The sequence below is a fragment of the Antrostomus carolinensis genome, unplaced genomic scaffold (genome assembly GCF_000700745.2).
Source record: "Antrostomus carolinensis isolate BGI_N321 unplaced genomic scaffold, ASM70074v2 scaffold16496, whole genome shotgun sequence".
Taxonomy (NCBI): Eukaryota; Metazoa; Chordata; class Aves; order Caprimulgiformes; family Caprimulgidae; genus Antrostomus; species Antrostomus carolinensis.
In genome coordinates, this window is record NW_010321358.1 from 3,265 (window position 1) to 18,367 (window position 15,103).

A 15,103-nucleotide genomic window follows, 5' to 3' on the forward strand; every position below is an offset into this window, starting at 1 on the left:
GTCTCACAGGCTTGTGGTCTACACTTCAGGAGAAGAAGCAACCAGAACCCATAACTTCATTTTGCTTCTTGGGCACGCTGTCGGTTTACCCCTTCTGCCTCAGGTACCAATCTTAGGAATAAAGCTGTGCTGATCAAGACCAGTACTAATCTTAAATTATTCCAATGAAGCAAAAGTAAAGCATACTGGGAGAATCTTAACTATTATATGATCTCATGAAAATATAAAAGAATACAGACTTTGAAAGTTTGCTCTGAAGACAGACCCTTTACTGATAGGTGAATCTCTAGATTTAGCTATTTTACATACCCATGCACTTAAAAAAAAGCAAAACCTCCCAATCTCCTATTTAACCATAATTATTCAGTCTCAAGTCAAAAGAGATCATGTCTGTGAAAAGCCCTAAGAAACCTGGTCTTATCTCATAGCTCGCTGTTTTGAGTAGAAATTTAGACTAGAGAACCCCTGAGATCCCTTCTGACCTGAATTATCCCATGTGAACCTTGAATCAAAGGATCACTCTCCCTGCAGGTGCTTAATGCTCAACTCCATGTCCCTCCTCAGGATCCCAAAGTGGGAAGACTATTTTCCAAAACTCTAACCAGCTAGTCACTCCAGGATGGAGCTATGTGAATATAGGACTATCATTCAACCTTTTGCCAGGACTTCTCCTATCCCAGAGGGAAGGTAAATTGCAGGAGGAAGGATAAATCACATTTTTACAAACTAAATAACAAGCAAAGAATAGAAGGGATTTTGCAGTTCAGAGACAGGTAACGCTAATCGGTTGCAGTGTATGAACTTGATTGTTGATGGACAGAACTACATAGATGATGGAACAAAATAGCAGAAAACCTAAAGTAACTCTGAGTTTTGGCAAATGGCTGTTTCACCTTTGCCTTAAACAGACAGAAATAATCATCACAAAGCAAAACAATAACTATTAAGTTCAAGGTAGAAAAAAAGTTATTTAAAGTTAATCGTGTTTTGGATGCTTAAGAGAAGGAAACAGCAAGCTGCAGGCAACAGTCAAATCTTCAATTTTGGTTTGGTCATTCTACTTGAAGCTTATCTTGAAGTATTCAAAATTTCAGCTTTCTTAGCCATTACCCAATTAGAAATTGCTATCCCTAGATGTCACCCTAGAAAAACAAAAGTTAAGACCTCATAAATAGATTTCCTAGCATGCATAGTCATATATTCAGCTCCAATTACTTAATAAGATTTTTAGTCCCTAACAAGTATGGTACTGCTCCACAACAGTCAGAAAGGGAAACATGAATCATACAATCAGCAAAGATTTCCTTAAATTATTTATCTATATACAGATAACTTGGGGGCAGGGAAGGCAGTTGACAATGTGGAAACAAGTGGAGGAAAAAAAAAGTCTTCAGTTCCACAGATTGTGATGTGGAACGTGCATTGTTTACCACATTGTCAACTTCCTCTCACAAAAATCCAGATGCATTCAAAGGGCAATATCATGACTACAATTACGACTGGCGGTCCATTTATGCTTAAGAAATGGGCTTTTCTGAATGCATTAAAATCCAAATGTTGGTATTATGCTAACTTGCTTTTCAGAATGATTGCCCACTTATTAATCTGCAAAATTCACAAACACAGCAGGGCTCAAGATAATTTAGTGAGGTAGCTATCAAACACTGGTTTTTCCACTTAAAAACCCCACCACCTGCTTTGTTGTACTTCCTGTTGAAATCATATTAAAAGACAACAACAAAGAACAGGAAAATAAAGAGGATGAAGAAAAGTGAATTCTAGAGAGCAACTAATTCCTTGTACTGGCATTTGAGCAGCCTCTAGTGGGAACTGGAGAAAACATTGTGCTCCTAAAGACTGGGAATGAACACTTAAGATCTCTCCAGAAGACAATCCTGCTTTACTGCAACTTCTTTTCCAGCTCGCTCTGAAACAGCACTGCTATAAAGGAGAAAAACACCCTCTCTTTTTAAGAAGGCTGGAAAAAAATTCATTGTACCTTTAGATTAAGAATTTGCCTGTATAGTAATGGATATCATTACACTACATTATTAAAATTCCTTGGTTTTACATACACACCCCCAGTATTTTCCTGATTTTCTCACTACAAGATAAACACTGTTCCATCTCAGGCAATGAAACTCACAAAAGCAAGAAAACTACCAGTAGTTTTTAAACAATCAGTCAGTCAGTTAGAAAAACTGTTTTAATTAATAATAACATATCATTTTCTTTAAACACTCTCCCACCCGCAAATTGTTACTCATTTACAGTTAAACTTTTCACAGACCTCCTAACTGTAAAAATAATCTTAAAATCAAAAAGAAACCACTAAAAACTAGAGCCTTCAAATGGAATGTGTGTTACAGATTTCTGCATCACAAAACATTTATCCAGCTCTTTTTCAAGAGCTATCAACTGCTAGATGCTAATGAAAAATAAACTGTTATTTACGTAACCAAACCCAATTCACAAGTTCAAGTTCAAATGCCAGCTTTGTGAAAAATCTGGATTAATATATTCTTTGATCTTAAATTCAATTTTACTTGACCAATACCTGCTAATATCTAAATCCTGACATAAACCACAATTAATAAATAGATAACAGTAAACTAGTGACTTATAGTCCCCAAAGACACTCATGTCTCCCCCAGAGAGACAAGTCTATAGACTCTGATTCACTCATTTTTTCCTCCTACAAGTACTGCTTTAGAGGCTGTCTACAAATTGATGACATGAACAAAAAATAAATTCTATAATCTCAGAACACAAAATGTTGCTGGAAGTATACAGCATAGTCAAGCTGGAAAAATCATTGGTATTTTTATCAAGGAATTTTAAAATAAGTACATTTCATTAAAACACACTTTTTTGCTGCAAAACAAGCACTCAATATATGATGTATTCAGTTCTTAAAGTATTTCAAATGTTACCAAAATCAAAATCGTGCATTTAATGAAAAAGGTATTATAATCACTGTGATGTTACACTTCACAAGTTTTACTACATCTCCTTAATGTCTGAAGAGGCCATTCAGAAGTCTTTAATCCCACTTCTTAAATAAAAGGAAAATGGCCTTTTTCTTTTCTTATGCAAATTCTGAACAAATTGGACTGAATTTTGCAAAGCTAGAAAATGGCAATTTTCATACTTGATACACAAGCTGAAAATAAAGCATGACCTTCTGTTCAAGATACAAACAAGGATACCTCCTCCTAAGCAGTGCAAAAAGTTTCTGTTTCCCTAAAGGATTTTCACACCTATCTACATTTTTTGGAAAAAAAATATTTATTAAAGACTAGAAAACAATGGCTTTTCTCTCTGTGAATACTCAGCCTTATTTTCCTACCAGTTTCACCAGTCTAAATATATTTTTACCCTAGAATGAATGTCACCTATATTCATGACCAGCCCTTCTGAAATCAGTATCAAGTTGGTACTTGACATATGATGTTTTAAAAAAAAAGGGGGGGGGGGGGGGGGGGGGGAGAGAAAACAAAAATTGGATGTTAATCAACGTTTCTGTGCATTGATTTGATTTGCTGAAGTCAAAACAGATTTTTGAGCGAAGTGGCCCTGCTCACACATGAAGCATATTTCATATTAAGACAAGTAAGTATGTCAGATAACTACAAGCAGATATGTTCTACAACATCTCAAGTAAAAATTGTCTTAAGTGATGATTCAAATCCTGGACTTTGAAAGGGCAATAACTATCCTTTTCACTTTTACAGGAGAGTAATTTTTTCTTCAAAGTTTTCAACAGCAGTTACAAGATATTGCGTAATACAATAAATTTATCAAATAAAGACACAGACTTCTTACTTGAAGTGAGGGATGACTGAGAATGCAAGTATCTAAGTTCAAGGACTTCATTTATACAGTGCTAATGAAAATGTGTCTTGTTATACACAGCAAAAGCTGAAGAATCTGTACATGACTCATATCAGTTTTAAGTAGGTCACTAAAAAGGCTCATTTCCATTATCTGAAATTTCTTTTAATCAAAAGCAGTCAGGGTTCCCTATCTATTAATAGATTTGTTAAAAGTGTATCATGTCACAACACAGAGCTCTTACTTTTTTTGAAATGATGAAGATTAGCCAAATTACATCTTGGATGCACAACCCAGGATACAGCAGTTTATAATTCTATATTCACGTATTTTTTTACAGAATGTTTCACTCATATTTAAAATTCACAGCCACAGTATTAATCATGTCCTGGAAAAGTGAATACAGTTCACATTTATAAAAAGCAGACAGCTCAGTTATAAAAACTAAAACCAGTGAGCAGAATATCATAGCAAATTTCTGGTAAATCTCTTCCAGAAGTTTAGATGTTGAAGTTGGTATAAATCGTATGTTTCTCTTCAAATAGACTCTATAAAACTCACAAAAAAAAAAATAATCCAAAAAACTCACAGTGGTTAGGAGGGACTAATAAAAACCTCTAGGTGAATTACTCGAAATCTGACATACCAGGTGAGGCTAGAAGATTTGGTTCAAATCTCACAACCTTAGCAGTAGACTTCAAAATTCATTAGCTTCCCCAAGTATAGTTGTTAATGTTTGCTTAAATCCTGCAGTATCAAAAATATTCTAGATACACTGAGCCTTCTCCAGGTAATTCTACAATTAGGGTGAGATTAATTCTGGTTCACAAAACTGAAATATTAGAACTGGGAAGATAACTCCAATCCATCAGGATTTATAGTTCACGACTGCAAATGCTTTAAAGAAAATTCCACTAGCTTTTACTATATAGTTTATCATTGGTCTACGAGTGGACTGAATCAATTTGTGCATGATGATATTAAAATCAGTATTTAAATAAATCATTCAAATAATTCAAATAATTGATACTTCCTTAGAAAATAACTGAGCTTTTCAAAAAGCCAACATTAAATGGTTACCACACATGATAAAGCCTTACTAAATAAGGTGATATAAGAAAATTTATATAAAAAATGAAATGTATTCCTTGGTTCAGAAAAAAATAGCAAAGTTATTACCAGCCTACCTAGGAACAAAAGCTGCCTTGTGTATATCCACTGACCATAGAAGAACAAGAAATTAGCCTCTGAACACATAAAAGAACCCTCCTTTTCTTCGTGTTGGATGCCAGCACACAAATCCAGTCCACCCCACAAAAAATGAGATGGAATTACATGAAGAATTTCTGAATACTTCCCAATTGGTATAAGAATAGTGCAGGCAGAGTCCCTGGGGATCTTAGCTACTAAAATCCATGAACAGACAGCAGTTCTGAAAACTTTAATTTGATGCAACTTGAACAGATCTTCAAGGAGGCAGGAAGAGGCCTACTCTTGACAGAAAGACTTGCTACTTCTCAAGTGTGCGTCTTCGTTTCAGTAACACTAGAGCTTTTCAGAGACTAAGAGGCCAGAACATTTTTTCCTAATTTCATTTTCAACAGTGGATCAACCATTTCATATGAAAGATTTCCAGAAGTAGTGCACTAAAGTATTCATCTTTTTGTCTTTTAAATTAAATCAACATGTGGCAAAGTTATAAAAATTGGAACCCATGTAACAAACATGAAACATTTGACAACCTTAATATGTAGGATTGCCAGTTTCACCCATGAAAAAGCTGGGTATTAGTTCAGAATAGCTTAAACCTGGGCACTGATTTGAACTATGGAAGCCAGCTTTGAACCCAACAATTACTCTCAACAAAAAGTTTCTGCCTTGAAAGCGTCCCAAGTCAGGTGAATTTCTTGCCCCCCTGCCCCAACCAAATTATAACTTAAAACAAATTATTATATAAAATGATGAAGATTCAATCAAAGAGAAGCAACAAATCTTCACAAATTTAAAAAGAATTCAAGAATAAAAATTTTCAACTGTTCACATCAAGATATGCAGTTGCCATACATTTTATTTTTTTTTAAATGATGGCACATACGATGTTTTAACTGCTGGGAGAGCAACCACTACTAATTTTGCTCTTTTACAAAACTAGTATAAGAACTAGTATTTTATAATAGAAAGGATGTGTCTGGGAAGAAAAATTAAATTTTATAGTTACAAAGTTCGCAACAGTTGAATTTCAGTCTCATGTAAGTACCAACTTAAATGCTTGTTATATTTACCAAACCTTACCTAGGCTTGCTGTGAGGCATTCCAGATCTGCTAAAAACCCAGGTATTTGTTGAAGCTGATCCTGTAGTTCCACCAGACTGTTCCTTTTCTTCTCCCAGTGTGCAGAAAGCATCACAACTTCACTATCCACCAGCTGAAAAAAACAGGTTATTTACTTTACTTGCAAATTTATGTACCTATTTACAAGCATCTTGACTAATTTTTTAGAGTTCATGCATCTGCAAGCATAAGGTCAGCACAACAACCTTACAGTGTAAGCACTGCTGAGATAGCTGGGCATCGGTCTGCTTCTGGGAGGTTGTGAGTGAATGCTTTTGCATCACTTGGTTTTCCTCTGTCCTTCAATTATTAAATTGTCTTTATCTTGAACCATAAGTTTTCTCATTTTTGTTCTTCCTGTTCTCTCCTCTGTCCCACTGGTGGGGGAGTGAACAAGGCTGTGTGGGTGCTCAGCTAGCAGCCAGGGCCAACCCAAGTACATTGGTACTAAAAATTCTAGTTCAAAATTATTTGCACGTTTAAAAATATTTCAAGTGTGGCATTGTTATTTTTTCTTACCTCTCCAGCTTTTGCACAATCTTTGGCTCCTTTGTGAAGGGCAGCCCAAGCATCTTCATATCTGAAGAGAAGAAAGATAAAGGACTATTTTTCCTATGTTCCCCTTACAAAGAAAGAGGATTTTGTGGATATTGTGCTTAAATCTACAGGGACTACCAGCAATAACAGTTTAAAAAGTTGTACAGTTGTCTTGCTAGAACAGTAAATACCAGAAAGAAAAATACAGTAAGGAAAAATTTATTTCAAAGAAAAAGTGATTCATGTTTTTCAAACTGCTGGCTTAAATTAAGAGCTAAATGGATCCAGCAATATTTGTAAGACTACACATAAAAGCCTTAAGCACTATTTGGAACCCAATTTCACTAAGAAAATGTAAAAAATTAACAAGATTGTAATCACACCCCATCCCCCTTAAAAAAAAAAAAAAAAGAGATAATAGATTTTTTTTTTAAGATAAAAATACAAAGGAAATTTATAATGCAGATTGCTTCTGTTACTCAGAAAAAATGTGATGAAATGCACACAGAGTACACTTTTCATAGCAATGACAGGCATACTGTCTCTTTTATAAAAGAATGAAATCATATCAAATATATAAAAGTTCTAAAACATCAAATTAAAACTACAGGCTGGGGCTCAGTGCTGGTTTCCTTCACCCCTCTGCATTAGACCCTGAACTAAAGTCATAATTCAATTTTGCTTTTCCTCCAGAACTTGTTTCATTAACATGACAGCACTTAAGGATTGTGCAAGCTTTAAACACATTTATAATTTGGTAACCACCTCCACTCTCCTCGCTGCAGAACATAAAAAAAACCCCTATTACTAACACCTTCATTTTCTTCTCATTTTCTTAACCTAATAAAGTTATTTCTGAAATTACAGGAAGCAGACACTAACAAAGAAATGGAAGGTCATACCTGCTCAGTAATTCCACTCCAGCAGAAAACTCTGGCAAACACTGAACAGTTCTATAAAACAAATGGTAAATACACAAATGTTGGTAATGAATAGGAGGCTGTTATAAAAAATGTGTGCACACATATCCGCGTTTGTCAGATATGCCGAGCATGGAAATATTCCCCACTGTTCACCTGCACAAACATTTTGTCAGTTCTGGTGTGAAATGGATTAAACAGTGTATCTTACAAGAATATTTCAAAGCTAGTGCTGTTTTTTTTCCCCTTGTTATTTTATGGTAGCCCATTCTTACCTCTTTTTTATTATATCCATTAAAAACAACTTTTATGAGATTATTTCTTAGCACAGTTAACAAATATGCAGGATGAACATTGTTTTAACTTAAAACAGTAGACAGAAACATTCTAAAAATAAGACCACAAAAGAATTCCTTTATGACCCTCAATAAAGATACTGCACTTAATATATTCTACATTAAAAATAAATACTAAGCTAAAGAATCTTTGACAGTTTAATGCTCTAGTGATCTCCTATTGGATGCATACATTTTTCATTAATAACAGCTTGAAATATAAAGGCAACTTATCATAAGTTAAAGAAAATTAACAACGCAGCACCTTTAAGGATATATTATGTGAAGGTCTCAATGTCATCCAAGATTCATCTCTTGGAAGGTTACCAGAGTAGACTGTTGTGCGTTAGCATCCAAACAATTTGAATGGAAAAAAACAAATACCATAAATGAAACCTTTTTTCCATTAAACCAAGGGAAAAGTGATAGAATCCATGAGGTGGGAAGGGATCTATCTCAGGTAGTCTCTAGTTCAACCTCCTGTTCTAAGTAGGACCAGCTATAGGATCAGATCAGTTTGCTCAAGGCTATGTCCAGTTGCAACTTGAAAACCTCAGAGAAGAGAAACTTCACAGGCTCTTTGAACAACCTGCTCCACTGCTTTGATTGTCCTCATGAAGAAAAAGCTTTTCCTTATAGCCTCGTCCTGTCTGAACATCTCCTGTTTCAACTTAAGCCTATTGCCTTTCATGTTCCCACCATACACTAGTGCCAGGAGCCTGGCTCCATCCTCTTGATAACCTCCTCATAGGTAATGATGGGCTGTTGTTAGGTCCTCCCAAAGCCATCTATTCTCCAGGTTGAACAAGCCCTGCTCTCAGCCTTTCCTCATATACAGAGCTCCAACTTCAACCATCTTGGTGGCCCTCCACTAAACTTGCTCCATGTTATCAATGCCTTTCTTACATCAGGGGCCCAAACCAGTAGCTAGATGTGGTCTAAGGAGTGCTGAGTGTGGGAGATAATCACCTCCCTCAATCCCACTGCCTGTGAGCCTGTTCACACAGCCCAGGAAGCTGTTGGCTGTCCTTGCTGCCAGGCATGTTGCTGGCTCACATTCAGCTTGCTGTCTGCCAAGACCCCCAGGGTCTTTTCAGCAAAGCTGCTTCCCAGCTAGTCAGTCAGCTCCAGTCTGTATTGTTGCAGGAGAAATCTTCTTCCCAGGGAAAGACTTCGGATTTGTACCTCTTGAATTTCATGAAGTACCTCTTGGCCCATATGGTCCTATAGGCTTTTATGCATTGAGTTCCCCAAACTGATCTTCATCCACTACTGGTCAGTCTCTTCCTTTCACTAAGTATAGAGGACTGGGAGACCTTGTTTGTGAGGACTTGAAGCAACAAAGGCATCAAGTACCTCAACAACATCTACACTTGCTGTCACTAAATCATCTACCCCATTCATCAACAATCCCATGTTTTCTTTGTTTAGCCTTTTATTACCAATGTGGGACTGGAAGCTCTTCTTCTTGTCCCTGACAACTCTTTTAAGCATCAACTCCAGGTGAGCTCTGGGTTTCCTAAGGCTACTGCTGCATGCCAAAGAAGTTATGAAGAGGCTATCAAGAAGTTAACCCTGACATCCTCCAGAACTCTTCTTGACTGCATCCTGCTGCATTGTCCTTTTAGCAGATGTCAAGGAAGTTAAAGGCTCCCATGAGAATGGGAGTTTAATGATACAGAGAATTCCTAAAATTGTCTTGAGAAGACATCATTCATTCCCTGATCAGACAGTCAGTAACAAACTCCCATCGCAACATCACCCTTACTGGTCTCTTCTCTGATCCTGACTCTCAAACTCCCAACCACCCTTACAATCAAGCTAAGCTGTATTTGTCCCAGAACTTTATCATCAAAGCAGAAGTCACCGTGGCATTCCCCCATTTGTGATGATCCAATGGGTTTGCCCTGTGCTTTTTTCAAAAAGTGATTGATATTTACAGTGCACCAGATGAACCAAAATGTTATAGACTGGAAATACACAAAGAAGGCAGCTGCCTAAAATAGTTTCATTCAAACCTTCACCCTTTCTTGGTTTAGTTTCCATGTCTCATCAATACAACCAGTCTTTTGTTAAAAAACTTTTACATCCAAAACATCACGCTTCAGAACTTAAGACATTTTATTTCAGATGCCTTATTTCTTGTTCAGGGCTTGTTTTCAAACTAACTTGTGTCTACACACTGTGTATCAGTAAGAACAGGCTTTATATCAAAGCATATCTGAGCTTATTTGAAGAAACAACATTCACAGACGTTAAGTGGTCTCTCCCTATAGTTTACACAGGTTGAAAGAATAAACAATGTACTAAAATGCAGAGGATAAAAACAACCACAACTCTTTAAATCTTCTTGCAACAGAGGTGAAGACAGATCATTGAAGTAGTCTATTATACATAGATTTTCCACAATAAAAAGGTTCATGTTTCTGTTCTTACACTAAAAAAACTGAATTACAATTTTAGTACGAGATTCACAGTGATTGTAAACAATTACATTTCACTGTACTGCAACCTGAATCTTGTATCAAGTATTACAATAACACTGAATATCCACATAATTTAAACAGTCCTTTATAAATTGATTGATGGCCATCAGAAATTATTTAGCCCTATCAATCAAGGTTCTATTAAGCCAAGTATTCCCTCAGTATTATGTTTAAGCTTTTCTGTTATCAAAAGAATCTTCTGTAAAATTATATGTAAATGTTTTTGTAACTGGCTCATATATATGAACCACTTTCAAATTCTTCTTTAACAAGAACATTCTAGATCAATGCTATATATTAAGGTGTTCAGAAGTACCTCTGTCTGCTTTTTTTGGCTTCTCTTGATTTGTCACCCAAAGTCTTCAACCTATAAATCAAAACACAAAACTGTGAGACATTTCCAACACCAAAACCAGAAAACAACTTGTGTGAACACATCATGTGTTAATTCCAGCCTACTATAGTTAATTTTGTTGCAGACTATTTCACAAATAAATCAGATTTCACTTAGTTTTGTGGAGACTGTCATATTAAATTATTTCCACCTACACTGCTTCTAAATTATGAGATTTTTCTAAAAATGCATCAAGCAATTGGGTACGAAAAGTTTAATAGGAGCTATATATCCAAGTCATCCAGCTCACGATACTGTCTCCTTAGCAGACAAGTATTAAAGATCTGCATAGAAATAATCAGTCCAATCCTGAAGAACACCCTTCACAAGAAGGCATGTGCCAAGGAAAAGCATGACAGTCACATACGAGACATTTGTACCCACTTGCCTTAAGTCTGCCGACACAAAACTCACATGAGTACAACTTTTCTTCTGCCAACTATCAGAACCTCCAGCAGCATCACCACAGTGTGCTGCTACCGAGTGTATCAGAGGCTCGTTTCACCTATGGCCTATTTCAAACTGACTGGTATCTTGCTCCTTAAAAACAAAACAAACAAAAAAAACCCCAAAACCCAACCACCAAGAAACAATCCACACACACACACCCCACACAGCTCTTTTCCACACTACTCATTTTCAATCAACCTGCATATGCTTGTCAAGTTGGCATGGCAGAGCGAGAACCAAAACCTCTGACCACCAAGATGATGAATGCTCTCAGCCTCTGAGCTGTTTGGAGTCCCAGTTGTCCAGGACAGCAAGGGTTAGGAAGAAATAAAGGACACACAGACATGAGCATGATGGAAATGAGGTATGAGCTCCAAAGATACCCTCCAAACATGACACAGAGATATGTAATCCTGAGTGACCGGTGACTGAGAAACGCCCCTAATATAAAGATATTCAGGCTGCTTTTAGGATGAGCCCAATCACTCCCCCAGTTTTGACCACTACCAATTTCCAGGAACTCAAAGAAGAAACCTCAAAGCTCTACAGCAAAATAGGTGGTTGGCAATTTGGGAAAAGACATGCTAAGGCAGGTCTCCACTCCCTGTTAGAGAGCTGTTCATAACAGCCAAGCCAAGCACAACCATCACAGCACACTGAGAAAGAAGAACACTGCTGCAGAAAGCTCTGCAGTTTGCTCTTCTCCTTTGTCACGCTCCCCAGTACACACCAGAGCCTGTAACAGCAGCACTCCTCTGCCTACAGGGACTGAGGAAATGCTGGGTCACAACTGCCAGTTCTCTCACTAGAATATCTAACAGGCAGTCAGAAGTTAAAAGATTTATCACTAGACTACACAATATTGGCTTCCTTTCAGCAGAGTTCTCTGTACAGAGGAGAGGCAGCATGAGCCACATCACTCAAGCTGACAGAAGCACACAAATTACTGCCCGAGCACAAACACAGCTCAGTGTTCTGCTCATTTTTTTTAATCCTCCAGCAAAAAACTGCTTGCAGGTAAATGGGTCAAAATCTAGATACCTCACTCACAAAGATGCACAGAAGTAGACAGAAGACGCAGCTAAGCAGGGGAAAAGGGAATTCATTTCTTTGTACACAGAAATGGCTAATAACCCTAAACTGCTCTTTCTTTAGACCACACAACCTCAGATTTAATCTTTTTAAGCTGTACATAAATGTTCCCTTATTCCTTTGGAAGTCATGTTCTTTCCTTAGAAGCTGTGGAAAAGCTTCTCCCTCACAATGTTTCAAGAAATCCAAGTGTTCCACTTTGCCAGCATTCACCTATAGTTAACAAGTTGGCCACAACTGGCCTAGCATTCTTCACACCAAAAATACTTTCCCTGGGTTTTGACCATTCTGAGCTGAAGTCTTAGCAGCATAAAACGACTTCTATTACCAGTCTGGTGGGGCAGGAAGCGGGGTAATCCCAAACACTATGGCACCGAGGTTGCGTTGTCTAGGAAGGGAAAGGGGCCAAAACATAGAATCATAGAATGGTTTGGGTTGGAACGGACCTTAAAGATCATCTAGTTCCAACCCCCCTGCCACCAGCAGGGACACCTTCCACTAGACCAGGTTGCTCAAAGCCTCATCCAACCTGGCCGAGAACACTTCCAGGGAGGGGGCATCCACAACTTCCTTGGGCAACCTGTTCCAGTATCTGACCACCCTCACAGTGAAGAACTTCTTCCTAATATCTCATCTAAACCTCCCCTCTTTCAGTTTAAACCCATTTCCCCTTGTTTTGTCATTAACTGTCCTTATGACAAGTACTTCCCCAGCATTCTTGTAGGCCCCCTTCAGGTACTGGAAGGCCACTATAAGATCTCCCCAGAGCCTTCTCTTCTCCAGGCTGAACAGCCCCAACTCTCTCAGCCTGTCCTCACAGGAGAGGTGCTCCAGCCCTTGGATCATCCTGGTGGCCTCCTCTGGACTTGTTCTAGCTGCTCCAGGTCTCTCTTGTGATGGGGGTTCCAGAACTGGACGCAGTACTCCAGGTGGGGCCTTCATGTTCTGGCCTGAATCCATGGGGACACTACAGGAAAAAACCTGATGGCTCTACGCAGACTCTGCTACCATGGCTCTGAGATACAGGTTCCCAATGGCAACAAAGATTACACTGCAGATGAAAAAAAACTTAAAGACAGGACACTCCAAGAAGGACACATTAATGGAGCTGCTAAAACACAAAGATAGAAATTATTAAATCAGGGACTGTTCTCAAAACATTGCAATACAAGGAGGAAGGCCAATTAGAGACTACATGGAAATACACTGACTCCACTGCAGCAATAGATGGAGATTAAATGACCATCAGATCCAGCATGTTATGAACTTTCTGTTGTCATCTTTCATGTGAAAAATATGTTTTTCCAAAGAACCTTACCCTGTACTGTACACTGAGGCATCAGCCGCTGTGAGAAACAATAAAAATAACAGCAAAACGAAAGATCCCAATAAAGCAATGTCTTAGTCTGGACATTTTAATATTCAATTACCGTTTGGTAGATACATACAAGCAATTTATCTGCCTGATTGGAAGCTTATTCTATCAGTTTCTCTGGACCATCATACACTGGTGTGGAAAGGAATCTGATGAAGTTCAGTAAGAGCAAGTGCAGGGTCCTGCAGCTGGGGAGGAACAATCCCAGGCACCAGGACAGGTTGGGGGGTTATCTGCTGGAAAGCATCCCTGTGGGGAGGACCTGGGAGTGCTGGTGGACAACCAGTTGTCCATGAGCCAAAAATGTGCCTTTGTGGCCAAGAGGCCACTGGTCTCTTGGGGTGCATTAAGAAGAGCATGACCAGCAGGTTGAGGGAGGCTCTCCTCCCCCTCTACTCTGCCCTGGTAAGGCTGCATCTGGAGTGTTGTGTCCAGTTCTGGGCCCCCCATTTCAAGAGGGACAGAGAACTTCTGGAGGGAGTCCACCGGAAGCTACAAAGATGATTAAGGGGCTGGAGCATCTTTCTTATGAGGAAAGACTGAGAGCACTGGGTCTGTTTAGCCTGGAGAAGACTGAGAGGGACCTTATCAATGTTTATAAATATCTAAACGGCGGGTGTCAAGAGGATAGGGCCGGACTCTTTTCAGTGGTGGCTAGCAATAGGAGAAGGGGCAACGGGCACAAGCTGGAACACAGGAGGTTCTGCTTAAAGATGAGGAAAAACTTCTTTCCTGTGAGGGTGCCGGAGCCCTGGGACAGGCCGCCCAGAGAGGGTGTGGAGTCTCCATCTCTGGAGATGTTCCAAACCCGCTTGGACACTTTCCTGTGCAACCTGGTGTAAAAGGGAACCTGCTTTGTCAGGGGGGTTGGACTGGATGATCTCCTGAGGTCCCTTCCAACCCCAACCATTCTGTGATTCCATGCAAATAATTATAAACTATTTATGTTTCTGGAGTATGCAGGCATCCATCACTATACATAGTTATCACAGGAGTATTATAAGACAGGCTCAACATGGCCAAAGACCACACAGTTTTTAAAATAATTTGATTCCAACATGCCACCCTCCCGTGTCTCATTATGAACCACCTGTTTTGCAGCACAGGCACGACCTTATTCTCCAGCCATCCACTAACTTGGAGTAACGCTCATCTGGAACACCTGCTTGTGCTAAGAATAGCACTGACACAGGCCTTATCTAAAAAAAACCCTTGTGAGGCAACGGAGGAAGAATATCGTTCTACTTTTTAACGTAAGCAAGGTGCTGCTCCTTCCACTTATCCCGCTCTCCTTCTCCCCAAGTGACAGTAACTCATCTTCCAAGGAAAGAAAAGCTTTTAATGTGCTG

At 38.6% G+C, this 15,103-nt stretch overlaps 1 protein-coding gene across 1 annotated transcript in view; it reads right to left on the bottom strand.

Annotated features, from left to right (window-relative positions):
- Nucleotides 1-13,725, bottom strand: part of LOC104526455 (dysbindin-like) — a gene marked incomplete at its 5' end in the record, with an annotated part of 14,116 nt that extends 391 nt beyond the window's left edge. The window contains 6 exons of the mRNA XM_010169906.2: nt 6,127-6,259; nt 6,685-6,745; nt 7,605-7,655; nt 10,760-10,810; nt 12,708-12,767; nt 13,698-13,725. Of these exons, the coding sequence (XP_010168208.2) occupies nt 6,127-6,259; nt 6,685-6,745; nt 7,605-7,655; nt 10,760-10,810; nt 12,708-12,767; nt 13,698-13,725 (384 nt within the window). The remainder of the gene's footprint in view (nt 1-6,126; nt 6,260-6,684; nt 6,746-7,604; nt 7,656-10,759; nt 10,811-12,707; nt 12,768-13,697) is intronic.
- Between the last annotated feature and the right edge of the window lie 1,378 nt (nt 13,726-15,103).